At 53.0% G+C, this 24,916-nt stretch overlaps 1 protein-coding gene across 2 annotated transcripts; it reads left to right on the plus strand.

Moving 5' to 3' along the window:
* The first annotated feature begins 932 nt into the window (after positions 1–932).
* Tmem114 (transmembrane protein 114) lies at positions 933–22,207 on the plus strand. 2 transcript variants are annotated; one of them, XM_004628077.2, is made up of 4 exons: positions 933–1,152; positions 1,463–1,543; positions 17,537–17,674; positions 21,895–22,207. In XM_004628077.2, exons 1-4 carry the CDS (start codon positions 933–935, stop codon positions 22,125–22,127), a joined length of 672 nt encoding a protein of 223 aa, XP_004628134.1. In that variant the 3' UTR covers positions 22,128–22,207. The 2 variants fall into 2 exon arrangements, with proteins under 2 accessions (XP_004628134.1, XP_023567521.1); XM_023711753.1 differs by lacking the exon at positions 17,537–17,674.
* Positions 22,208–24,916: the final 2,709 nt, after the last annotated feature.

The following is a 24,916-nucleotide window of genomic DNA, read 5'->3' on the forward strand; positions in this document are numbered from 1 at the left end:
TGGTGGTAGAGGTGGTGATGGGTGGTGGTGATGACGGTGATGGTGGTGATGGTAGTGGTGATGGTAGTGATGGTAGTTATGTTGGTGAAGAAAGACTTTCCAGTGGACAGGATAGACTCAGAGTTCCTGACCTAGGCCATACTTTAAGAACTTTTACAAAAAGAATCTGCCTTTCCCCCCCTTGGTGGCCAGCCCAGAGGAATTACTGGAAGGTGGATTTTGGAAGCAAGGTGATTGGAAGTGGAGGGAGGGCGCTATAGCAGAGTATCTGCAAACCCTGGCTGGGCTATGAGTTCCTCGGCCTCCTTTTTATTCCCAGAGGTGGCGGGAGGACCGCCTTTCGAGCGGGCACCCTGACCCCTGGCGCCTGCTGGGCACCGCCCTTCCTTCATGCTGCCTGCGCGCTCAGAGCTCTGTCCTCGTCCACTGCTAGGACGCGGCGCCCGGGAGGGAGCAAGACCTGTGTGTGTGGGGGGAGGCGGGGGGACGGGCTAGAAAAGACCTGGAGAGACGCAGCGGTGAGCGGAGCGCAGCGGGGCTGGGGTGGAGAGGGTGAGACAGCTGTCGGGGGAGAGAGACGCAGGGAAGTGGAAGGAGGAGGGCTTAGGGGACAGTGCAGAGTTTGGGCGAGCAGGTACGAGTGGGCTAAGCGCGGGAGGGAGGAGGAGGGTTAGGTTACAGGTGGGGAGGATCTAAAGGCGGAGACCCCACGGTGCGCAGGTGAGAGGGTGCAGGGCCCGGGGTCTGGAGAGGAGCCTGTGCGGTTCGCAGGTGACTGTGTGAGCGTGCAGCCAGGGCGGGCGGTCCAAAGGCCGGGGTGCCAGTCGGAGATCCTGGCGAACCTGGGAGGAACAGGGATAGGCAGTTGTCGGTGGGGCGCGGGCAGACGCAGGGGGCAACAGCACCCAGAGGCTTGGGGTCCCGGCGCAGCGATGCGGGTGCACCTGGGGGCGCTGGCCGGTGTGGCTGCGCTGACTGGGGCGCTCAGCTTCGCGCTCCTGGCCGCCGCCATCGGCACGGACTTCTGGTACATCATCGACACCGAGCGGCTGGAAAGCAGCGGGCCCGTGGCGATGGATCGGCTGGGGGCCGCCAACCGCAGCCGGCCTGAGTCTCTGAGTTCCCACTCTGGCCTCTGGCGGACTTGCAGAGGTAAAGGCACACGTGGGAACAGGGGAAGGCAGGCAGTGGCTACAAACGTCCCTTGCACGGTGTCCAGCTCACCTGTTGCTTGGTATGCACACCTCCCCCAAGTCCCAAGTTCTAGTGCAATGTTTAGGGGCTCGGGGTGGGTTTGGCCGAGTGCTGGGGCTGCGAAAGCTGTTCTGGAGGTGCCCTGCTCTGCTCTCATCTATGCTAGCGCTTCCCTTGCCGTAGAGGAGGGTGGGCATGAGGACCAAACCTCGGGCTGGATGGGGTTGGAAACCCAGGCCCTAGCCCACTGATTCTTCATTCCATCCAGTGAGGAGCCCGTGCACCCCGCTGATGAACCCTTTCTGGCAAGAGAATGTGACAGTCAGCGACTCAAACCGACAACTTCTCAGTGAGTCTGGGGAGGGCAGGTGGAGGGAGGAACTGCCCCCCCCATGGGGGTTGGGGGAAAGCTCTGACGGCAGGGGGTGAGGAAGGAATAGGGCTAAATGCAGAGGACAAGGACTCTCTTGCTCCACCTCTAATTGTGGTTTAGATTCATTCAACCAGCCCTTACGGCTTGCTATGTGCCAGATTGGGGACTGAGACCATGGCTTCAAGATGCTCACGGACTTGCTGGGGAGAGCGCTCGGCCAGCATGCAGCTGGACTTGAGCGTGGGCAGCGGCAGGCAGAAGCACAGGGATCCAGGAGCTGCGGGTAACGGGGGGGGGTCTTATTTCTCCGACTCTAGGTCAGCCAGGCAGGAATAAGAATGCAACAAGTTTTGGGGGGCTGGTTCAAGACGGGCAGTTAGCAGCAGAGTCCCTTGCTCCAGGGGCCATCACATCTGACTTACTGGTCATTGTCTCCCCAGCGCCCCTCACAATGACTGGCACTAGGTAAAAGTGTAGGACTGAATGTGAGAAAGGAAACAGGCTGAATGAACACTTGTGGAGGAGGGAAATTGATAGTTCTGTTCACTGAAGTTTGCAACTGGCCAGACATGGAGCTCTGGGCATCTTGCCTGTGTTTTCATTGGATCCCCACGTCCTCCTTCTGAAGGTATTAGCTCTGTTTTTATATTCACTTTTCTAATGAGCAAACGGAGGCCCAGCGGTGGACCATGGAAAAGGTGCGGAGGGGACCGATCTCCGTAGACCTTGAAACTTGTGGTTCCTAAGGTAGATCACTGAGGCTTAGAGACTGGAAGGACGACAAGCCCCGAATGTGGCCCACATGGCCTGATGGGTCCCTCTCTGGCTCTTTTTTTTTTTTTTAAGTGTTTTTAAAAAAAATAATTTTATTGATAAACAAATATCATGAGACAGTTTCACAACCAATTACCAGCGCATTTACAGTAGTTAATACATTGCATATTGTTGTCTCAGTGGTTATGCATTATACAAGATGCAGACATGATATCTCAAACATTATTATAACAGACCTCTCTATTGAATTAGGAGAGTAGCGCTGTATATCTATCCTATCTATTTTGAGTACACGGATACAAAAGAGTCGTTCATTTCTATCCCACTTTTTTCGTTAGTTTTGTCAGAGAAGGGCATTCCATTGTCATTTAAATATTGTAGGTGCTTGAATTCAGCAGAATCTCCCAATAGAGTCCAGTAGTCCATAATAGTAGTGGGTTTTCCATAAGACTGGCAATGACCAGAGTTTTGCACTTTCTTCTCTGGCTATGCTTAGCTGGACCCCTGCCTAAGGTCCAAAAGTTCTTCCTGCCACGGGAGTTGGTGAGTGCTGTTCCCTCTGCCTGGGGTCTCACTGTTCCCCTTTCACTAACTTGACTTGGTTAACTCCTATTTGGGGTGTAGGGCCTGTGGCTTTTTTTGTGGGGGGTATGTTAAAATCTGGCTCCATCATTAGACTGTGAGCCCTATCAAGACAGGGATCATCAGGCCTGTGTAAGCCTGCTAAGCCCGGCATAAGATTGGTCATGAAGCAAAATTTACTGGAAAATGATGCAAGTGAATGTAGGCAATATAGTATAGCAAATAATACGTGTTATATAACAAATGTGTCTATTTAAATGAATGGATCAATGTATGTATAGGTGGATAGATATCTAAAGTCAAATTCTGTGCTGGGAAATATTTAACAACTGGTTCCCTGGGAGGGAGAAAAACCTCCCAATCTGTAGCATTTGTTAAGTTCTGTGATGTAAATACTTTTATTGTGGCCAACTGCTAGCTGCCCATAGGATAGCGTCTGGCTCACAAGATTCCTAGAATTTTAACTGGTTCCTGTGAGCTCATCTGAGTCAGACCAATGCCCCACACTGTATATCTCACTGGACACCTGGATAGGAGACATGCCCTGGACTTCTGGACAGTGTGGGAAGTTGAGGAGAGAAGAAAGTATCATACACTCTGTCCTCGACACCAGCTGCACGGGGAGGAACTTTGGGTGTTCTTAGAGCATTGTTTTAAATATTATCAACAATTCCTGAGTTTGGAGTCAAGGAAATGAGGGTCCAGTCCCAGCTCAGACCCTTCCAGGGGCCCTGGGTGGTCCTTAAGCACTCAGCCCCATTGTCTACATTGATTAAAATGAGACGTCAAAACCAGGAGGGATATGATCAGGATTTCATGAAGTGGAATGCAAATGGATGAAAAAACAAGAACCTGACCTAGGACCTCACACTGTGCCTGAGTTGCTGAGGGGGCTCCTTGTTGTGTGAAGCAGTGGAGGTGGACACAATGTACGTGTGTGATAAGGTCCAACTCTGTCCTGTACCGTGCCTTCTGGCCTCTTGCTAGCTATAGTCTTACGCCAACCCTTTGCCAGGTTGGGTGCTGGCATTCAGTTACCTTAGGTTTATTTATTTATTTATTTATTTTTAAACATTTATTTATTTGTGTGTGTGTGTGTGTGTGGCCAGCTCAGCCCACCAGGGGGCGGGGCTGGCTGGCATGTGGTGCTGGGGGATCGAACCGTGGTCCCTGTGCTTTGGCCAAGCTTGCTCTAAGTAGGTGCTTTAGACCACTGAGCCATCTCACCAGCCCTACCTTAGGTTTAAATTGAGTGGCTTAACTGTGGTTGGCTTCCTTTTGAAACTTGTCAGTGCAGCAAGTATTTGGAGAAAGAGAAGTCGCATCCAGAAGGTACTCATCTGTTCAGTCTCAGGCATAGACCTAACCTCCGATTCACGGCCAACTAGGTGTGGGGCTCTGGACATTTCCTACACCTCTCTGAGTTTTAGCTCCTTCATGGGCAAAATGACAAAGTAACTGTTATTCCTCCTTCTAAGGCTATAGCAGGGACAAAGCTTGAGAGCATCTCTGAAGAGACTAGCACAGGCTTGGCCTCCATTTATGACTATGAATGGTAGCTGCTCTTGTTACGGCTATGTTGTCCAGGAAAGAGGGCAAGCTGCCCCTTCGGACTGCATGCTTATTGCAAGGCACCCCCAGAGAGCCTTTTTCTCAGAACCTCTTTTTCCCTCAAAATGAATTTGAGTTTGTTCCAAGCTCTTTTGTTATGTAAAGGCATTTCATTCCTTTAAAGATCAGGGACCAAAAGGAGCAGCCAGCTGACCAGCAGTACTGTTCTCTGACTCAGCCTCCTGGACAAATCCTGGGGAAGGGACATGGGCAGAAATCTTGTGTTTTCCTCCAGGAAAACATGCAGATCACGTCAGCACCCAGCGTGCTGTGAACACCTGGCAGAGCAGGGGCTGCGGTGCAAGCCCATCCGCGGCATCTGCTCCCTTCTGATCACCGCCACCTGGGGGCGTGAGGTTGGGTGGAGGCCTCCCGTTCAGGCACAGGTAGGCGCACCTGCGTGCTCACCTGTTTCAGCAGGCAGCAGAGAGAGCTTTTCCATGGCATAGTTTCCTTCCCCTTTCGTGGGTGTTTGGTGTCCCAGATCAGCTCTGGGAAAGCATGAGATTTGTTCCTTGGCTGAGGACCAGAATAATTTTTTTTTGTGGCATAGAGGGCATCACGCTTGGCACAGTGTAGGTCAAGGACCAACCAGGCTATTAGAGTCAGTTGGGAACCTTTTGATGACAAATGACAAACTCAAACTATACTGGTTTGAGAAAGAAGAGGAATTGCTGGCCCATGTTCCTGCTGGGACTCGTCGAGCCCAGCTCTGTTTATTTCTGCCCGCTCTGGGGCTCTGCTTTCTTCCACGTAGGTCCTAGTTTCCACCGAGTCCTTTCCACCTCAGCAGCTCTCACAGGAAGAGTCCCTCTGTCTTTCTGCAGTCCCCTAAACTTCCAGCCAGGCCATTCATTGGACCGGACTGGGCCCTGCACCCAGAGCAGAGCCAATCATTATGGCCAAGGGGTGCAAAGCTTTGATTTGCCAGGCTGTGGTTCTTATCCACTTGTACCAAGGGGCAAAGACGGAGCCAGCCCCCATCTTGGATGAAGCATGGGAAGTGGGGGCCCGTAGCTACCTTTAACTGTGTGAGTTCTTATGAGTCACCTATATCTGTAAATAGGGTTGTTCTGGGGTGAAGTGAGATGATATACGCAAGGTTCCCAGGCAGCTCACTTAATGCCTCCTTTTCCTACTTGGAGTGATGCCTGAGTCTCAAGGTTCTCATCTGTAACGAGAGCTGAGACTTGCAGATCTATCAGAGAAATTTATTTACTTTGTACATATTTCACCCCCAGCCCTGGGTCTGCTGTCTGGCACAGAAGACGATGAGACAGGTGCTGTGTGCCAGACGCCGCACTGAGTTCTTTGCCTGTATCAGCTCATTTAATCTTCGCAGCAGTTCCCGAGGCAGATACTGCTCTTACCACCCTCAACTTTACAGGCAAGGAAACAGAGGCACAGAAAGATGAGGCAAGGCACTCAAGTTTGTAAAGCAGCGGGCAGATCCAAGACTTGAACCCTAGAAGTTTGCTTCTACCCTGTTGGAATGATGCTCCACGGAGGACAATACTAGTCTAATGTGTATGACCACAGGCCCTGGTAGCCCTGAGGATGAGCTCCCGGGTGTGCTGGGTGGTTTGGTGCGTTGCCGCTCTCCCCTCCCTCCTTTGGGCAGAAGCCTGCATCACATGAGGAATTGCAGGCAAGGAGCTGGAAGGCAACACTGAGCTTGGGGTGCTCCTGAGGCAGCAGAAAGGCTCTGCTCCTGGAGCAGGGCAGCAGTTGCTCCTTGGCTGCTCCCCCTTTCTAGGCTCTTCCTCTGCTAAGAGTTCACGAGGTCAATCAGGCTGGTTAGACAAGGACGTTAGACCCAGAAGAGTGAAATGCTTGGTCCAGCATGGCCTACCAGCAGCAGGAGCAGGATACTGCACTGTGGACTGAGAGCCCATGGCCTGGCCCGCCTGGCCGCTGAGGAGGTGAGGCCCGAAACTCCGCAAGACTGGATTTCCATCTTTCTGGGTGCTGCTCTGCGGCAGCAGTGTGGAAAATTGAAACCAGCCCTCCCACGATGCCTGGTGCAAATTGAGAGTGGCACTGCCAGGGATAGAAGGAGCGAAGGGGCTGGGGACATAGCAGGAAGCTTCCTGGACCCAGGAGGAGATCCGCTGCGTGATTTATGCACGGATATGTCAGTGCTTGCGGAGGCCAAGCAGAGCGAGGCAGGCAGGTGCCTGTGGATTTTGGCTTCTCAGGACATGATGCCTGCCTTTCTGTGGGGCTATTGAAAGTCAAGGCACATTTTGAAATAAAACATATCCAAAGTAAACCTATTTCTGGTATCTTTCATGTACTGCTTCTAGAAGAGGTTTTGAAACATTAAAACAACAACAACACAACAACAACGTACAGTCTCAATGCCCATGGGTAGAAAAGTAGATGGAGAAATAGATATGAATATAATTATAATATATTATGAATAAAATTATAATATAATTAATTTGGATGGAACACCTAGATGCACTGTGGGATAACGCAAACAAGGTACAGTGTAATATGGGCAGTTGGATGACATTTGTTACAGTCCCCAAATGGTGTTAGTCAGTTTCCCATCACTGTAATAAATGCTGGAGATAATCTTCTCACAATGAGGAAGTTGTGGACATGGTGGCATAGGCCTGTAATGGCTGGGATGCAGCCAGTGTGAGGGCCCGTGGGGCAGGGCGCAGGGAGAGGAGACTGAAGATTCTAGTCCACGATTGCTTTGGGGCTGTGGTGGGATACCCTGGGGGGATGTGTCTTGGGGCAAAACTAGGCATGAATAGCAGGGTATAGGCAAGGGAAAGACACTAAAGAGGGTCCCACCATTCTTTTAGAGACCCCCCCAGGGATGTAAGACCTCTCACCGAACCCCATCTGGCAACATCTCCACCCCTTTCAAACAGTGTGGAGCTGTGGGGCAAACCTCCATACCTGCCTCTGGATGGCTCTTTAGATCCAAACTATTAGCACCAATATTGTAGCTTACCTATGGGGGTGAAATGAAAATTGAGGGCGCACGTTCATTTTATGCGCCATTAATACAGAAGAAACGCTGCCAGTCAGGCTATTGAGGTGCTGTGGACACCCCAACAGGACCCTGTTTTCGGATATGCTGAAGTGTGGTGAGGAGTGCATCGTGCAATTGGAGAGACGTGTGAATGTGTGGAAGGCACAAGGCACACGCATGTGTGGGAAGAAACCTGGAAGATGGGTCTCTAGCCATCTGAGGAGACGATGGAGCAGGGGCCGATGGTGGCCAGATGGGTGCGCGTTCACCTTTTCACCTTAAGTGCTGCCTGGGCTGTTGTGTCCCCCCTCCTGTGTGGCTCACAGAGCTTGGTGAGTCCTGCCATCTTTCTGGCTGCAAGAGCTGAGGTCCATGTTCCTTCCTGTGTCTACTGCTTCTAGGTGTGGGCATGGCTTGTCTCCTCTCTGTGGGACTCACACGGCCTCACCTGGCCTCTGATCTCAGAGGGGGCTCTTCCTCTCCGAATGTCTCTCCTCACTGCACCTCGTCTGCCAAGCCCCAGTGTCATCACATTCAGCCGACTCTTCTTAGCTATTTCACCTTGGGAAACTGACACAAATGCCTCAGTCTCCCCATGAAGGACTCCTGCCTGGTGGTGCCCGAGTCACTTGAAGATGAGGAGGAGACTTTTATTCATGCTCTCAGGGCAAGATCAGAGCCTGCAGTCCAGCTGACAAGAGCAGCAACTGAGGCCCTGAAGAGACGATGTTGTTGGGTCGTGGGAGGTGGAGCCAGGACTGCACGCAGGTCTTGCTGGCTGGCCTCTGCTCTTTTCAAGGCACAGTAGTGCCTCTCGGGGACCATGGACTCACTGAGCTGGAGCCCCCACCTTCTGGGAGGGATTCAAGGGCAAAAAGATTAACAAAAACTTAAAAAAGCTTCATCCTTAGTTGGGATCATAGGACCATCCTCTGAGCACTTCTAGGAGCCTGCAGTCCTAGGACAAGGTTGGAAAATAAAGATGGCAGAAAGCCATTGGTAAATGGGTCTGGGGACTTTGGTCTTTTGTTAGAGCTTCTAATGTTTCTCAGAGACAGTGCTGTCCCTGCTCAGCCCGCGAAGAGAAATGTTACTTCACTCAGCACTCCAGGGTGTCCTGACCTTGAAGGAGCCTGGTCCTCCCACCAGGCAGTTCTTCCAGTAGAGCAATAATGGAAGAGCAACAGACATGCCTTCCCTTTGTAGGGACACCTTTGCTCTTTTTTTCTGTGGGCTCATCTTTCCCGTTATTAGCAGCAAAGGATTTAAATAAAAGAGCCCTCCCTCACGTGGGCATGCGGTGTGTTCTTGATAAGGTGACCCGTTAGTTCTCTGTATTGTTATTTCTCTGTGTAATAATCACTGCTATCATCGGTGGCACTGTGCTCACACCACACACACTGTCATCTGCAGGACAAGATGCCCGTGTCCTCAGCCCGAGTCTGTGGGTGTGACCCTGTTCTGGAAAGTTTCTTGGTAGATATACCTCTCTCCAGCTGAGACAGCCTTGGACTAACTGCATGGGACCTAAAGCCTAGGACCGGGGGGTATCCTTGAGGAGAAGAAAAGCAAAGAGGAAAGAAGGGAGGAAGGGAAGAAGGAGGGTGGTTGGGTGAAGGTGCTGCAAGCTGAGGGCCTCTGAGGTTGCTGACAGTGCCCCGCAGTGCAGGGTCTCCCCAGGGCCTTGGGCAGAAGCATGCACCTGCTGTCATCATGATTTTTGACTTCCACCTTCCAGAACTCTGAGAGAATAAGTTCCTATTGCGTTTGAGCGCCCCCCCCCCCAGTTTGTGGTAATCTGTTATGATAGCCGCAAGAAACTAATTCAGTCTCTCGTCCAGAGACTAGGCCATGAGACTAAGCCACATTGATGGCCACCTGCTTTCCTGCATTCCAGGAGGATTTCCTTCGTGGGTACTTCCTCTGCAGGCTGCGGCAATCCCTCATGTCCCTGGCTTCCTGAATGGCCCTTCTCCTGCTTTGGGATGTGAGCTGCAGGAGGGCAAGGGCCTTGCCAGGGTGGTGACCCAGCCCCATGCTCTGGGGGTTGGAGCTATCAGGAGCCCGGGGACATTTGTTCCCAAATGAATGCCTGTGTTGCAGGTTTGTCAGGAGCTCTTGGAAATGTGGTCAATCTGGACAGCTACTCTGCAGGGAAGTCTCCTGGCCCCCTTTATACAGATGAGGAAGAGGGTTCAGAGAGGTTAGGGGACTTGCCTGGAGTCACATGGGGAGTAAAAGTGCTTGGCTGATCTTCAAGCTAGAACTGTTTCCTTGTAAGATGACCAACAGGACATGGCAGACTGACACTGGAGTCCAGAGCCAGAAACCTTGCTTTGGAGTCCAGTGCTAGACCTGTCCTGACAGCACTCTCCTTAGCCCATCAAAGTGGAGCATTGCTGGGGACCCTGAGTAGGGTCCTTCGGAGGGATATGATGAGGGTTTAGAGCCAAGAGAAAGGCTGGGGCTCCTGTTGTGGGTGGAGCCTGAGCCCAGGGCGTTGACGTCCTCACACCAAGATGATTGTAGTCCATCCCATTTTCCAGATGAGACAATGGAGGCTCAGAAAGGCAGCTGGTTGGAGTCACACTGCTGGTAAGAACTGAATCAGGCAGGACTCTGAACACTCTGCTCTTTCCCCTGTGACTCACCCCCTGAAGGGGCTGTGGGCCTTTCCACTCAGTCCAGCCCCTCTGTCATCATACACTGCTGAGCCTTACCACACATCGTCCTCAGTTGAGCTTCTTGTCTATATTATACCTTCTAAGGAGGCAGGATTTGATTCAGTGCTGTCCTTCTATAGCAATCTATTGCAGTACAATTCAGTGCTCAGTGGATGCTATTTCCTTCCCTCCCTCTTCCCACCCTCCCTCCCTCCCTTTCTTCCTGCTTGCCTTCCTTCCCTTGTTTATTAATTTAAGCATCTTTGCACACAGAGCATGTACTATGATCTAAGCTCTGAGTGAAAATCCTTGGATTTTCCAGGATGCCCAAAACCCATCACTGAAAAAGGCATTTCCTGAACCTTGCTGGCCCTCGGTCCCCTTCCGTCCCAGCCACTATCGTGCTGTCCTGCGGTAGGCTCTGGAGCCAGCCCAGTGGCTGAGCGGCTGGTGCGCACTGCTCCCCTCTGTGCAGGAGAGCACACACGGCGGGGCAGCGTGCATCCTAGTGGCTTGTGGGAAGGGACTGCTGGAACTTGGAGATGCTTTGGTGATTCGGGGCTCTGAGGAAGCAGGGCTCTGATCAGGACAGGGCAGGGCCAGGGGGTGAGAACAAGTCTGTGGGTGATTCAGTGTCTCTGTGCACCTTACCTAGAGGGAGGCAGACACAGCCAGGCTAGAGCTGTGATGCTCTGGGAGTAGCAGTCGTGTTAGCGAGGAGAGGGCTGTCTGGTGTTTTGTGGGCGGCTGTGCCTGAGCGACCCTGATGGTGTTCTCTCTCCCTGTATTGCATCTCTGTGGACCTTGATCATGTCTAGCAGAACGCCAGGCTGGATGTGGGTACCGGGCCACTTCCCAGATGCTGGGGCTCTTTCTTCATCTTTTGTCACCCAGAGTCCTCATTGGAGGCTTGTTGCTGAGTGGGAATGAGGTCTCAGATATGTACTCCCCAGGGTACTAAAAGCCTCATACACTTTCATGCCTGTTATTCCCCTCAGTAGTTCAGTACCGAGCCAAGCGATAACATTCTGACCTGAGCACTCATATGGGGAGGGGACGGGAGCAGCACCGCTCTAAAAGCTTGGCTGCTCCAGTGTGTTTCATCCTCAGCACACAGTCCTAGGGAGTGGCCGGGCTTTGCACTTCCACTTAACAGATGGGGAAACTGAGGCTCGAAATCTATGTACTAACTTGCCTTGGGCTGCTCAGCTGACAGGTATTAGAGCTGAACTGGACCCTGGGGAGGTGTAGGCAGCAGGAGTGGGGTAGATAGCTGTAGAAACAATGGATGGATATGGGGGTGACAGCTATTGGGCTCACCCTAACTCATCCTGGAATGTATTTACAGTCAAGGTAGGTGAAGTGGTGGATACTGATGACCGACAGTCAGCATGGCTGTAGTTTGGATGTTGAGTCCTGTGGGTGCTCTGTCCAGATAACCATGAATGAGGAGCCATCTGACAGGTCCTTTCTATACCAGTGTTCAGCATGGAACTGGACACATGGCAACAAACTCCCTGTGTATCCTAAATTTCCTAAGTCCTTGGGGCTGTGAGAGCCGTGGGTCTCATTCTTATCTAAGGGGTGAAGCTCAGAGTGATCTTGCTCATGCAAACTCACACAGCTGGGATGGCAGCGACATCCACCCTCATTCTAACCCCATGAAGACGTAGCCACCATCTCCGAACATCTCAGCCTCGTGGCATTTATTACTGGACCACCTCCGCTCCCAGGGGGAAGCCTCTTCCCCAAGCACATCCAGAGGCATGGCTGCAGATGCATCCGCTTCAGGGTGGAACAGAGCTGGGATCAGCGCTCGCGTTCTAAAGTCACAGTCCTGAGAGAATAAACACCTACATTGCAAACAGCCAGACACACGTGTGTGCACACAGCTAAGCCAAATTTCAGCAGGAGGCTTTATCACAGTCTCACGGAGCCTGTTCTCACCCAGACATTTAATTGAACATGAATGTCCAGTCAGCTTATTCTGTGGTTGGGGACTTGATGGGGACCACGAGGGCCAGCTGTCTCCAGGAAACCTCATTAATTTTGATACAAGAAGTGATCTCTTCTCAGCCACCATGTGGGGCTGATGCCACAGGAGGCCGGGCTCCCCCACCAGCTCCTGTCTGCCTGCCTGAGGTTTTTAGATTGTATTACACTCTCTAGCAGCCCCGGCGGGGAGTTCAGTCTCATTTCCTTGACTTGCCAAGTTTGGAGGCATTTGGGGTGAGCGGGTGGGGGAGAGAGAGCGATGCGGTCACAGCGCAGGTCAAAGCAGAAGGACCACTGTCTTCACTGTTTTTATTACTGGCAGATGAATGAGACCATTTCTACTGCCAATAACACAATACCACAGCTTGGGTGAGTTTTAATGAAAAGTGGTTTATTTGGCTCCTGATTCTAGAGGTCTGAGGTTGAGGGGGCTCTAGTGGCGCCTTCTTGCTGGCAGGGTCCTGAGGTGGCACGGGCGATGACTTCTGGTTTCTCCCTCCTCCTCTTCTTCTCTCTCTACCTCTCTTCTTTTCTCCTTGTACTGGAGATTGAACACCAGGCCTTCACACTGAGCTGAATCCCCAATCTTTTTAATTATTTTAAATTTTGAGATAGGCCCTTGCTAAGTTGCCCTTAACACCTCTGGGGGGAATTGTACTTCAGCACTTAAACCCTTGGGTCACCCTCAAAACCACATCAAACCAGCAAAGGGACACAGTTCTGAGCACCTTATCACACAGCCTCAGGTGGCCCTGTGATTTCATGGGTTCTGCTGTGTGTTCCCTACTGCCGTCCCCATTTCACAGATGTACTAGTGTGGGTCTTGGGACCTAAATGGCTCGCCCAAGTCCCAAGTGAAAGCCCAGTGAAACGCTTTACATCACCTGACCCTAACATCTGTATTAACAAAATCTTATCTATCTAGGGTCTCGCTATGCAGCTCAGACTTGTAATGACTGTCCTGTCTCAGCCTTCCCAGAGCTGGAATTACAGACCTGTATCATCACCCTTGGTTCCTGGCCCGGCACAGCATGCAGTACCAGGGATCGAACTTGAGATCTTGTTCTTGCCAAGCAGGCACTTGGACCGCCGAGCTATCTTCCCAGCCCTAACGTCTGTATTTTTAACTACTACAAAGCTTCAGTTTTTCTCACTTCCTGGAAAATCCCATATTTTTTACCTTACAGTCATGGCTCAAAATGTATCCATCCCTTTCCTCAACTGGCCAACCCACACCACTGGAGCGCTTGCCATGTCCCAAGACCTCTGCTGAAAACGGCAACAGTTGCGAGCTTACCATCCCACAGGTGAGGTGAAGACAGGTGGAGAAGCCAGGAGCGGTGGCTGTGGGCAGCCGAGGGGATGCAGGGAGGCACCTGACCGCACAGAGCTGGATGTGAGTGGATAGTGGGCAGCAGCAGTGACGCTTAGCTTGCCCTGCAGGCCGAGAGAAGCCTGTTCATTCTCACACCTGCCCTGCTGCCAGGACCGAAAAGGCTCTGCTCTGCTTACAGCCAGCACATAGGAAGTAAGCAGATGGTGCGAAAGAGCTCTGCAGCTGTTTTCCCTTCTGCTTCGGCTGCCAGGAAGCTCAGGGGCAGATTGGCTGTGGCTGGTGTGTCAGCCTGAGACCGCAGCCTCTCTCCTTCTTCCTCCTGTCTTAGCCCTCTTCCCTATTGCTTGGAATTTCCTGCTACTCATTCTTTTCTGCTTTCCCATTTTAGAGGGTGCATTTATCTTTGACTGTTTGGCCTCTGGAAACTGCCTCAGATCTTCTTTGAGACGAGGACAGGTGACAGTGGCTTCCATCTAGGACTCAGCTCACAGTCCTCTTGCCCGAGCCCTGAGGGCTGCTTCTCTCTGTTTGCCTTGGTTGAACCCAAAGATGCCCTCGTTGTCGCACCCTGAGGACCACTGCGTGCTTCTCGGGCCTCTCAGTGCCAGAACTCTTGGTCTGTAGACCCGGCTTGCCCGTCCCACCAGCAGCTTGCACGTTTGTGATCTGTGACCCTGGCAGGGCAGGCAAGCCTCTAATCCTCTAGTCCAGAGCCTGGGGCAGGAGGTCTCAAATTCAAGACTGGGCAATTTTGGCAACATCCCATTTCTAAAGAAAATGAAACCCAAAAAGCTTGCACCAGGTGCCTCCGGGGATGAGCACATCCGGTAATGAAAGGCCCATTCCAAACACCTGGCCTCCTGCTCTTCATGTGGAATAGTTGCTGGAATACTTAGGTCAGTACTTAGCTTTACTGGTGCATTAGAAAGGGTAAGAGTGAGGGGAGGGGCCGCCGGGAGGGGCGGGCCTGGTGCTTCCCTACCCTCTCCAGGCCTAGGATGGGTTCCCTAGCCAGGGGAGCTCTCAGATTCCGCAGTGTAGGTTTGATGGAGGTTACATTATACATACACAGCTGGGTAGATCTTCAGCTCTGTGTGCCCCTGGTTCTCTGTGCACCCCAAAGGCCCGGGGTACAAGTTCCAGGCTTCCAATTGTTCCATCAGTTCCCATGTTAAAGCTGCCTGGGGGGTCAGCACAACCACCTCTAGGCTGAACAAAAGACGCTCCCATCCCCCTACCAGGAAGTCACAGGGTCAGGAGTCCTGTACCAGGCACCCAGGACAAACGTGGAGCCTCTTTCCATGGTGGCACCCCTTGAGATGTCCTCGCTCCTGGTCTCTATCCTGTGGGAATGAGTGAGATCTCCAGGCGTGTCTGCAACATGGAGCAGCACAGCAGAGAAACTGATTGGTGCTGGGCTTGTGCAGGGTGGGGGCCCCTTAGGCTTCTGCCTCTCCACCAAGGGGTCCCACTCAACAGCTTGGGGTCCAACTTCAGAGCACTTGTCTTCTGATTCTGGGACCTGGATTGTCTTAAGTTTCTGTGCCTCTAGGTTCCCGCATCTACAGCATGGGGACATGTATGAGTGGCTCTGACCTCAGAAGACTGTTTTGAAGATAAAATGAGTTAGTGCTTGGGAAGTGCTGAAGACAGTCTCTGGCATTCCGGAAACTTCTGATACTATTTTTATTCTGAAGACTATTATACATTTTTATTATTTTATGTATATGAGTTATGGATGATTCACAGGCAACAATGGGATTATGTCCTGATAAAGCTATTGGAAGTTGAAAATATTATACATCAAAAATATACTCGGCACACCTAAACTACCACACTGTCACCTGGCGGCACTGCACAGGGCAGGGGAGGTCGCTTCCTACATGGTCACGGGTGGGCAGAAGCTGTACCTTGATGTCTAGAGAGGAGCAGATCAAGTAGAACCAGTCCAGGACAAGATCAAAGTTCAAAGCTAAAAATATGATTTCTACTGAATATTATTTTTACCCTATCATAAAATCAAAAAATCATTAGTTCAACCATCATACTGTCTGTACTTTATTAATGTCACTATTAAGACCACTGGGGCTTTGGGTTGGTTGCTGCCTCTGGACACTGGGGTGAGGTTAGCTTCCCCCAAGATGCAGTCGGCATGTGCCTTGGTCTCTTGGGACACTTGTGATTTGGGGTGAAGTGGGCACAGATCTTTACGAGATGCTCCTTGTCTGGCCTCCCTCACCCACTCACCGAATCACTTACCCACTCTTAGCCATCAGTGTCCCAAGCTGTTGTGTGTCACCTGCCATTTGCCCAGGCAACTGAACTTTAAATGTCCTAGCAACTCACATGCCTCCCCAGGGGTGGCTGCCGTGGAGAGTGCCAGGCGGGTGGCTGGGGGGGGGGAATGCTCCCTGACTCTCGGACCTCACTGCTCTTCCTTCTGCCCACTCACATCTGTGCTGGAGCCCCCGCCCCCCAGCTCAGCCCCTGTGCTCTGCCTTCCCCCATCACTGTTTTCTCCTCTGGAAAGCTCATCTGGTGTCAGTCTTCAAAGCATCCATGTGTGTCAGCCCTCAAGCTTAGACCATGTCCCTCTGCAGAGGTCCTGTTGGTGGCTCTGCTTGGAGCCAATGGGCTCCAGGAATTTGCAAGTCCCCGGTGCCCCCTCAGCTTCCCTCCACCTCCATCCCAGGCCTGGTGGCTCAGCCCCAAATTCAGTTCATCCTGCTTCCCTTTCCCTTTTCTCAACCCTATCTTACCATTGACATATACCCAGGACATTACTGCTTCTCCCCACCACGGTTCCCACCATGGCCCAGCAACTGTTACCCGTGCTGGACGGCTGTAAGAGCCCCCCACCATCTCCCCACTTCCAGCCTGTCCCCTGCTGAGTCTCCTTGTGCTGTCACAGCAAATCACCGAGCCGTTGCTTAACAGCACTATATTCCCACACGGTTCTGGGGGCCAGAAGCCCAGAACGCAGGTGTCTTAGGGGTTGGTCCTGAGGCTCGGGGAGATCTGCTCCGTGCCTTTTCCTTGATCGCTGGTGGCTGCCGGAGTCCTGGGGAGTTCTTGGCCTTTAGACACCCTCTTGAGGCTCTGCTCCTGTTGTCACATCCCCTCCTCCTCCGTATCTTTTTTCCTAAGGCTGTCACTCGTGGGATGTAAAGAGCCCCAATCTACGATGCTCTCATCTCAGGATCCTTAATAATATCTGTGAAGCTCCTTTACTCTGCATAGGCTCCAAGTGACATGAACCACCAGCCCTCTATACCCCTCTGCTCCCTACTCCCCACATAGCAATGACAGCAATCCTTTGAGAACTTAATAGGGGGGCACAGTGAAATATATCCATAACCCTAGCTTTCTGGGAGGCTGAGGCAGGAGGCTCACAGGTTTGAGCCTAGCTTGGGCAACCTAGTGATTTAGCAAGACTCCATCTCAAAATAACTGAACCGCTCGACTCCTCTGTCTGGAGGCTCCTATCAATGGAGAGAAGGCTGGCGTCACCCCAAGTGTGATAGTCTGGGAGCCATGCGGTCCACCCATCAGCCCAGGGTGTTATGTCACCTTGTGGCCCCAGCTCCTCTGCTGCTCCCAGCTCTGGCACTTCCTATGCCAGCCCTCCCTGCAGGGATGCTGCCCCATCACTCCCAGGTTCCTGCTCAGATGTCACCCCCAAGCCTGCGGCTGGTTCTGTCTGCCCTCCACTTCATTCCCCAGCCCCTGGGGTTTGTCACCAACACCCAATGTTGTCACTTACCTGTGTGCTTACCAGGAAGCCGGCCCACCAGTGTCGATCTTGGTCTATCAGGTAACCACCGAGAACACCGCTGCCTAGAGGCTTCATGCCGTCTGGAGCTCAGGCCTTGTACCTGGGTGTCCTGCTGCCTTCGCAAGTGGCAGGGGTAGTAACAGCCAGAACAGCTCCCTCTAGCCTTCAGGGGCTGTCCCTTGGTGAGTGTCCAGAGAGTGTCTGTGCATTGAATGCTGGTGTTCTCTGTGTCTCTTCCAAGCCATGCATGGGACGTTTGTGATCCTGCTTCCGCTCAGCCTGATCCTGATGGTTTTTGGGGGAATGACGGGGTTCCTGAGCTTCCTCCTCCGTGCCTACCTCCTCCTCCTGCTCACAGGGACGCTCTTCCTCTTTGGAGGTAGGTGTCTGTCCTGCGGGGGACCGCGCTGTTGCAGGGGCTGTGGGTGGTATGGATGCTGCCTTGGCAGGGTAGGGACCCCAACTGCTGTCGGCACTCAGTTTCCCCACTGTAGTATCAGTCAAAGGGAGGGAGCAGTTTCCAGGAAGAAAGTGGGGAGGGGCAGCTGCCGAGCCTCCTGGCATTTCCCACCAGAGCTGAACCCTGACTTCAGCCTGCAGTCAGGGCAGCTCCAGCCCAGGGCCATGCTCTGCCAAGAGGCCCTTGGGTGCCAGCCTTGCTTCCGCTGCCCGCAGCCGCCTCTCCCACCCTGCACACAGGGATTATCCAGCAGGTGCGCCCAGGCTCCCAGACAAAACCACTCAGTCACACAATCTAAACAAGATGTGCTCCCCACCACAGAATAAAACCGTGGCTCCCAGAGGCAGAGCGGGGACCAGGAGATGCTGGCCAAAGAGATGAAATCGCTGCCAGATGGAGGGATGAGTGAGGGGGGCTGGCTGTACAGTAGCCACGGCTAACTCCAGAGTGCTGCAGACTGAAAACTGCCGAGAGGGTGGACTGCAGGCCGCCTCTGGGCAACAACTGGAGAAACCAACAGTGAGACGAGGCCGAGCGCGTGAGCAGCTGCGTTAGATCGCCGGGTGCAGCCAGCCCACGAGGGGTGCGAGCACCTGAGCCTTGCAGCTGAGCTGTCAGCACGCACAGTTCTTACCCGAAGTACAGCTTGGGCAGAGAAACAAAACAAAACAATGAAAGCGAGGCAAGACTGGTACTGGTTGGGCTAATTGTTTAGCAAACCAACACTTCTAGGAAAATGGCTGCAGCAGATCTTTTGTGTTCCTAGTGTGTTTGAAATGATTCCTTATTTTTATTTTTATTGTTACTATTATTTTATCTTTTATTTATTTATGTATTTGGTACAGGGTCTCTCTACACAGACTAGGACTTGTAGTGATCCTCCTGCCTCAGCCTTCCCAGTGCTGGAATTACAGATGTGCACCACCATGCCCAGGGGCCTGGGCCCTGCATGGCACATGGTACTGGGGATTAAACTCCAGTCCTTGCACTTGCCAGGCAGGCACTTAAGTCACTGAGCTATCTCCCCAGTCCCATTATTTTATTTTAATGAGAAAAAGAACTAGAACAAAATTTCAAAATAATAGGTCAATAAGCAATGGCTAACACATTGCTTCTTGTTTTTATTTATTTATTTTTCCGGTTATCTTTAAATCAGTCACCCAAGGGCCCACCAGATAGCTCAGTGGACTAAAGTGCCTGCTTAGGCAGATGCAGGGACCTGGGGTTGGTTCCCGCTGTGCTATGCTGGCCCCAGCCCCGGGGCACACTGAGACAGGGGGATGAGACTGGGCGTGGTGGCCTGTGCCTACAATCCCAGCGCATGGGAGGCTGAGAAGAGGAGAATCACTACAAGTATGATCTGTGTAGTTGGACCCTGTACTAAAAATACAAAAAAAAAAAAAAAAAAAGCAAAAGCAAAAGAATTAGTCACCCAGAGTACAAGATCTCAGCATTTCATTGTCCAAATGCATTAACACAAACCTTTCTTTTTAATGCACTAAGAAAGATTAGTAATACAACTCTCTTAACCACCTTTTATAAATACATACTATTACTTTTTCTTTTCCCTTCACGCTTTTCTCCATTCCCCATCCCAGTTTCTCTCTCCTCTTGAAGTTTCATCCCATTTTGCAGTATTTATTGTGCATTTTGGACCTTATTTCCTTTTTAAACTTGTCACATTAGGGAGATGACATAACGTTCGCACGTGTGCTTCTGATTTATTTCACGTGTGAGTATGGTTTTGAGTTGCATCTGGTTACCTATAAAAGTCTCCAGCTTATTCTTCTTCATGGCCAAGTAGTACTCCACTATATAAAGATACCACAACTTTTTTTTAATCCATTCCTCAGTTGATAGGCATTTGGGTTATTTCCCAGATTTAGCTACTACAAATTGTGCTGCTAGAAACATAAGAGCACAGATATTGCTGTGGTATGAGGTTTTTAATTCTTCTGGGAGGATACCCAGAAGGGGAATATCTGGGTCAAATGTGACTTCCGATTCTAGTTTTTTTGAGGTGATTCCTTATTAGTCAAACGAGCAAGCAAGCAAACAAACAGAGACAAACAGTTGGACATGGTGGTGCGAGGTGCTTGGGAAACCGAAGCAGGAGGATTGAGAGCTTGAGACCAGCCGAGGTGGCAAGATAAAGAACCGTGTGGGGATACATCTCGGTCAGTGCAAGATCATGGGTTCAGTTTTCAGTTCTACAAAGGAAGTGTGTGTGTCTGTGTGTGTGTATGTGAGAGAGAGAGAGAGAGAGAGAGAGAGAGAGAGAGAGAGAGAGACAGACAGACAGAGAGACAGACAGACAGAAGCCCACATAGATGGCCAGGGTGGTGCACACTTATCGCCCAGCACCGTGGGAGGCTGAGGCAGGCAGGCTGCAAGTTCAAGCCCAGGCCGGGCAATTTAGGAAGCTGGCAAGACCTTGCCTTAACATAGAAAATTATTAAAGGGCCGGGGACGCAGCTCAGTGCAAAGGCCCCGGGTTCATCTGGCAGAACTACCAGGAAAGCAAACAAACAGAGACAATGCTGCTGCCACCCGTGCTTGGAGTCCAGGCATCAGGAGGTGGCAGTGCTGCGAAGCACTCACCTCCAGCCTCCCAGGGAGTGTCGCTGTTGTCGTCGACAGTACCCATAGTGGCTAATTCTCAACACCCACGTGGCCACAGACAATCTTCTGTGGTGGTGAAATCCCCTCCCCACGCCCAGCCCTGGGATTCCTGTACCCACCCGTGTGGCCAGCATGGATGGGGGCTGAGCTGCCCAGTTAAACTGCAATGTCAGAAGCCTAGAGTGGCTGCCAGCCTGGACTGCGCAGTTCCATCACCACGGCGAGGCCCGCAGAGCCAGGCGGAGCCTCAGGAGGAGCGAGGAGCAGGCAGCACCTGCCCTGGCCTAGCCCGCAGGGGAGCCGGGCACCAGGTCTCTGGCTATGTTGCTGGACGCTGTGGTGGCTGGTGGGCCTTTCCAGGTTCTTGTTGTCCCACTCAAAGAAGTAGACGAGGCAACTGATGAGCAGAAAGTTTAACACTTCATTAGGACAAACAGAGGAACAGGAGGCACAAAAGAAGAGCTGGAGAGAAAGAAGTGCTCTGAAGGGAAAGGAGAAGGCGCACTGGGCACGTGAGCTGCGGGCCAGGGCAGCCAGCCAGTGGGTGCTTGATCTCGAGCTGGAACTGAGCACAGTGCCCGCTCATGGGTGGGCATCAGGCACAGCGCTCAAAGGCTGCTCTGTGCTCAGGTTCTGAAGCTCTGACAGGTTGTGCACTGCCATCCCGACCTGGGCAGCTGGGCAGGCACGCAGGGTCGAGCTGTCTAGAGGATGTGCAGGACCGGGCGGAGAGGGAAGGTGTAGCAGGCAGGATGGACACAGGCACTGCCAAGGAGGCAAGGAGGAGACTCTGGGTTGTGTGAGGAGGAAGAGCGGGGCAAGGAGAAAGGGGAGAGACGGGCCGAGAGGTTCTTAGAAGAGATGCTTGTTTTAGAGGGTCCATGCACATGCCGTGTGAGTGAGGTATGGTCCAAACACACACACAGTGAATGTGTACAGTAAAAATTATTACTGTGAAAAACATTGTTGTTAATCTTTCTCAAAATATCCCCCTTCGCTTTGAACACACTTGTGCCATTGTTCTTGCCACTTTCTGGAGCACTTCTGGAAGTCCTGTTTCCTGAGTGCTTTTAAGAGACACAAGCACAGAGCGCTGAGGCTGCCGCCGCGCACTGCCACCCCGCTGAAAGGTAGGCTCTGGAGAACGGCTGGGGCACCCTGGCGAGCACCGTTCAGCCCCTGGCCCTTCTCCCAAGTCAACACGACCCTGATTTGGGACAGTGAGGCAGCACAGCCTGCAGACGCTTCAGATAGTGGTAAGGACCACGGAATAGGTGTTCAAAGCCAGGGGAGTATTCTGGGCACGATTAATGCAATTTGTGCTGTGCTGCCACGAAAGGATTAAGCATGGGTTGCAGTTTTGATCCTTCCTCCTATCTTGGTTGTTCCAATCCCTTTACCGCTCCCTTTCCTCCCTGCCCCCTCCACCCCCTCCTTTCTAGAGGCTACTACCTTCTGGTTTCTGATCATCTTGTCTCTGTTTTGTTTCTTTCTTCATGTGCCTGCACTGCCCACAGCCATGGTGACCCTCGCTGGCATCAGTGTCTACATCGCCTACTCGGCCGCCGCCTTCCGCGAGGCGCTGTGTCTGTTGCAGGAGCGGGCGCTGCTGGAGCAGGTGGACATCCGCTTCGGCTGGTCCCTGGCCCTGGGCTGGGTCAGCTTCGCTTCCGAGCTGCTCACCGGGGCGTCCTTCCTGGCGGCCGCGCGCGTGCTCAGCCTGCGCCGAGGGCAGGACCAGGTCCTCTGAGCCCAGCCGCTGCCCGGGAGGACGCGGGAGGGCCAGGGACTCCCGCTGCTAGCACGGCTTCCTATACCTCAGAGTTGCCTGGGGAGGAAGAGGGACAACTTTGAACGCCCGGGTGAGGGAGAGAGGCGCCCGCACCAGCTGGCATAAATCACCAAACCCTGGGCCGTGTGTCCAGCTCTCTCGCCTATGTGGCCATCCGGGCCCCTCTGCTTGCCTCGTCCTCCCGCCCTTTGGAGCAACTCCTCTTCTAGGAACTGTGTGGTCAGCGAGGCTACTGAGCCTTCCCAGGCCGGGTGGCTCCTCCGGAGCCTCTCTGAGGAACCCCGAGGCTGCTCCTGCTCCTTCCTGGAAGTGGTGGCTCCCAGCGGGGACTCTACACGACAGCCTCATACATGAGGGTGGCCCTTGGCTCCCACGTGGGCGTGACAGAGTTAGCGTGTGTGGGAGGCTGGGGGCCTTGGGCTTAGGGGCTCCCTGGGAGGGTCCCAGGGGCTGGCAAGTCTGGGACCATTGAAGACAGTGGATGCCACTATGAGGACAGTTACCAACATCATAACACCATCGCCCTCACGTGACATCATCTGGATCGAGGTGACGCTATGCGCGCCATGACGTCATCACAATCACCATGACGCCATCACCATGACACCACTGTGACATAATCCTCTCCACTACCACATCATCCTGTGGTATCAACACCCCAACCATCATGACGTCATCAGACACGATCTTTGCCATGACATCATTGTTACAGCTGACGCCTGCTCAGCACTTACTATGCACCTGCGCCCGGAGCAAGTTAGACGGTCACTGAACACACACTTGATGGGAGTTATCAACCTGGAAGCAACCAGGGTCAGTGACTGTGGGACCCAGTCTTTGGCCTCTGAACCATCACAGGACCCAAGAGAGGGATGTGGAATAGATAGCTGGTGGGGAAGACAAGGGAGATAATCTGGACAGGGTACAGTAGAAGAAACGGAGGCACAGGCGCTATCTTGAAGGCACAAGGAAGAGAAAGCTGCAGCTTGGAGCAAAATTTAGAACCTGCTAATTCCAAGACCTTTCTGTTTCCTCTCCCATCACCACCTGCACCACTTGGCCACCATTTCTGCTCCTGGGTTTGGGACATCAAAGCACCTTTTTTGTGTAATCTGAAAACCATGCACGGAGTGGTTGTCACAATACTGAATGAGGTGGAAACACCTACGCGGGCTTCCGCAGAGCGAGGCTCGACACGCTGCGAAAGGGCGGTCTTTGCTGCCACCTTCCGGTCACTTGGTGGAACTTCGCCAGCGGCCGGACCTGATTGCCAATCAGCAGCCAGGACGGTGGGTTTGGCCTCTGGGACCCAGCCCTGAGCAAAAGGACAGCGTTTCTCAGGAGGGCCGCTTGCTCTCCAGCCAAGGACCTCTGGCATGTGAGTCAGGTCCAGTGGTTAGAACTGGGGAGAGGGTTACCGCTGGCACTTGGTGGGCGGAGGCTGGAGGCTGGTGGTTGCAGGCCCCACGCACCAAGTTCTGGTTGGAAGCACAGAGAAGCCCCTCATGCAGTGAGGCCTTACCCAGACTGTTGGTTGTCAGAGCAGGGATGTGGCAGTGAGGATGGTGGGAAGACTCCTGCCCTACCCTGCTTCCACAGAAACAGATGATGAACACACAAACCAGGGAGACGCAGGAAGGAGTCAGGTGATGAAGGAAGAAAGTAAGACAGGTTGGGGAGACAGGAGTGGCTGGGAGGGGTGCTGCTGCAGGAGGACGGAGCCTGTTGGAGGGCAGACCTGGTGCCGAGCCCAGAACGAGGAACTGCAGGCGGGGTGACCACAGATCAGGCAGGCTCGCAGGAGCAGAGGCCCCAGTGTGTGTTGGAATTGGAAGGAGGGAGAAGGCGTGGCGGCGGAAGTGCAGGCGGGTGAATGGCCCAAGCAGCACCCCGTGGATTCCATGTCTGAGAGATTCGTGTGTCGAAAGCCAGAGGGGCCTCCAGAGGTTGTCCGCAGCTGGCGCTGGGATGCGGACCTGAAGGTAGTGGCTCCTTCTCTTTAGTGTCCTCTGAGACCTTCGAACCCACCCCGAAGTCCTGACACGAGCTCTCAGGAGAGCAGGTGGAACCAAGCCTGTGGCACTGGCATTTGTAGGCCATTCCTTTTTTGTGCTGAGTGCGTGTGTGTGTGTGTGTGTGTGTGTGTGTGTGTGTGTGCGTATGCGTGTTCGCGCGCGGTGGACTGCCTGTCTGAGAGCCTCAAACATTCTGTGAGGAAGGAAAGGGCCGGGCGGGCAAGGACGCAGGAAGTTCAGCCACAGATGGAAGGGCCCAGCCGGGGAGGTGAGGCACAGTCTGGTGTGCGCCTGGGGTCAGTGCGGGGCTTTCTGCTCATAAAGAGTACACACAGAGAGAGGAAGGGCAAGTGGGTGCCCATCCGCTTGCTGTGGAGCCTCAGCTTGGGTCTGTGTCTGCAGTCCTCTCCTGGCTGGGCCCATGCTACAGAACAGAGCCAGCTCTCCTTGAGAGGGGCTGCTCAGCCTGGCAGGGAGATTTGCTCATTCACTCACTCATGGATGCCACCATTGGTTACTTTGCTCATGGGCACATTATCGTGATCACTGAGTGACAGGGAAGCCTCTGAGGCTGCCAGTGTCTGGGCCTGGGTTGGACATGCCCATGGATGCAATGCCCATACTCACCCACCCATCTTCCCACCCAGCCACTCACCCATTCACCCCTCCACCTGTCCACTCACCCCACCCACACATACACCCACCCATCCACTCATCCATCCACCCATCCAT

The sequence above is a fragment of the Octodon degus genome, unplaced genomic scaffold (genome assembly GCF_000260255.1).
Source record: "Octodon degus isolate 3935 unplaced genomic scaffold, OctDeg1.0 scaffold00021, whole genome shotgun sequence".
Lineage (NCBI taxonomy): Eukaryota > Metazoa > Chordata > Mammalia > Rodentia > Octodontidae > Octodon > Octodon degus.

Excerpts from the sequence above, each read along its gene's own strand:
- Tmem114 (XM_004628077.2), top strand. The coding sequence starts at position 933 with ATGCGGGTGCACCTGGGGGCGCTGGCCGGTGTGGCTGCGCTGACTGGG. Across the intron at positions 1,544-17,536 it reads CTCAAACCGACAACTTCTCA|CCATGCATGGGACGTTTGTG; the intron begins GTGAGTCTGGGG and ends GTCTCTTCCAAG. Across the intron at positions 17,675-21,894 it reads GACGCTCTTCCTCTTTGGAG|CCATGGTGACCCTCGCTGGC; the intron begins GTAGGTGTCTGT and ends CACTGCCCACAG.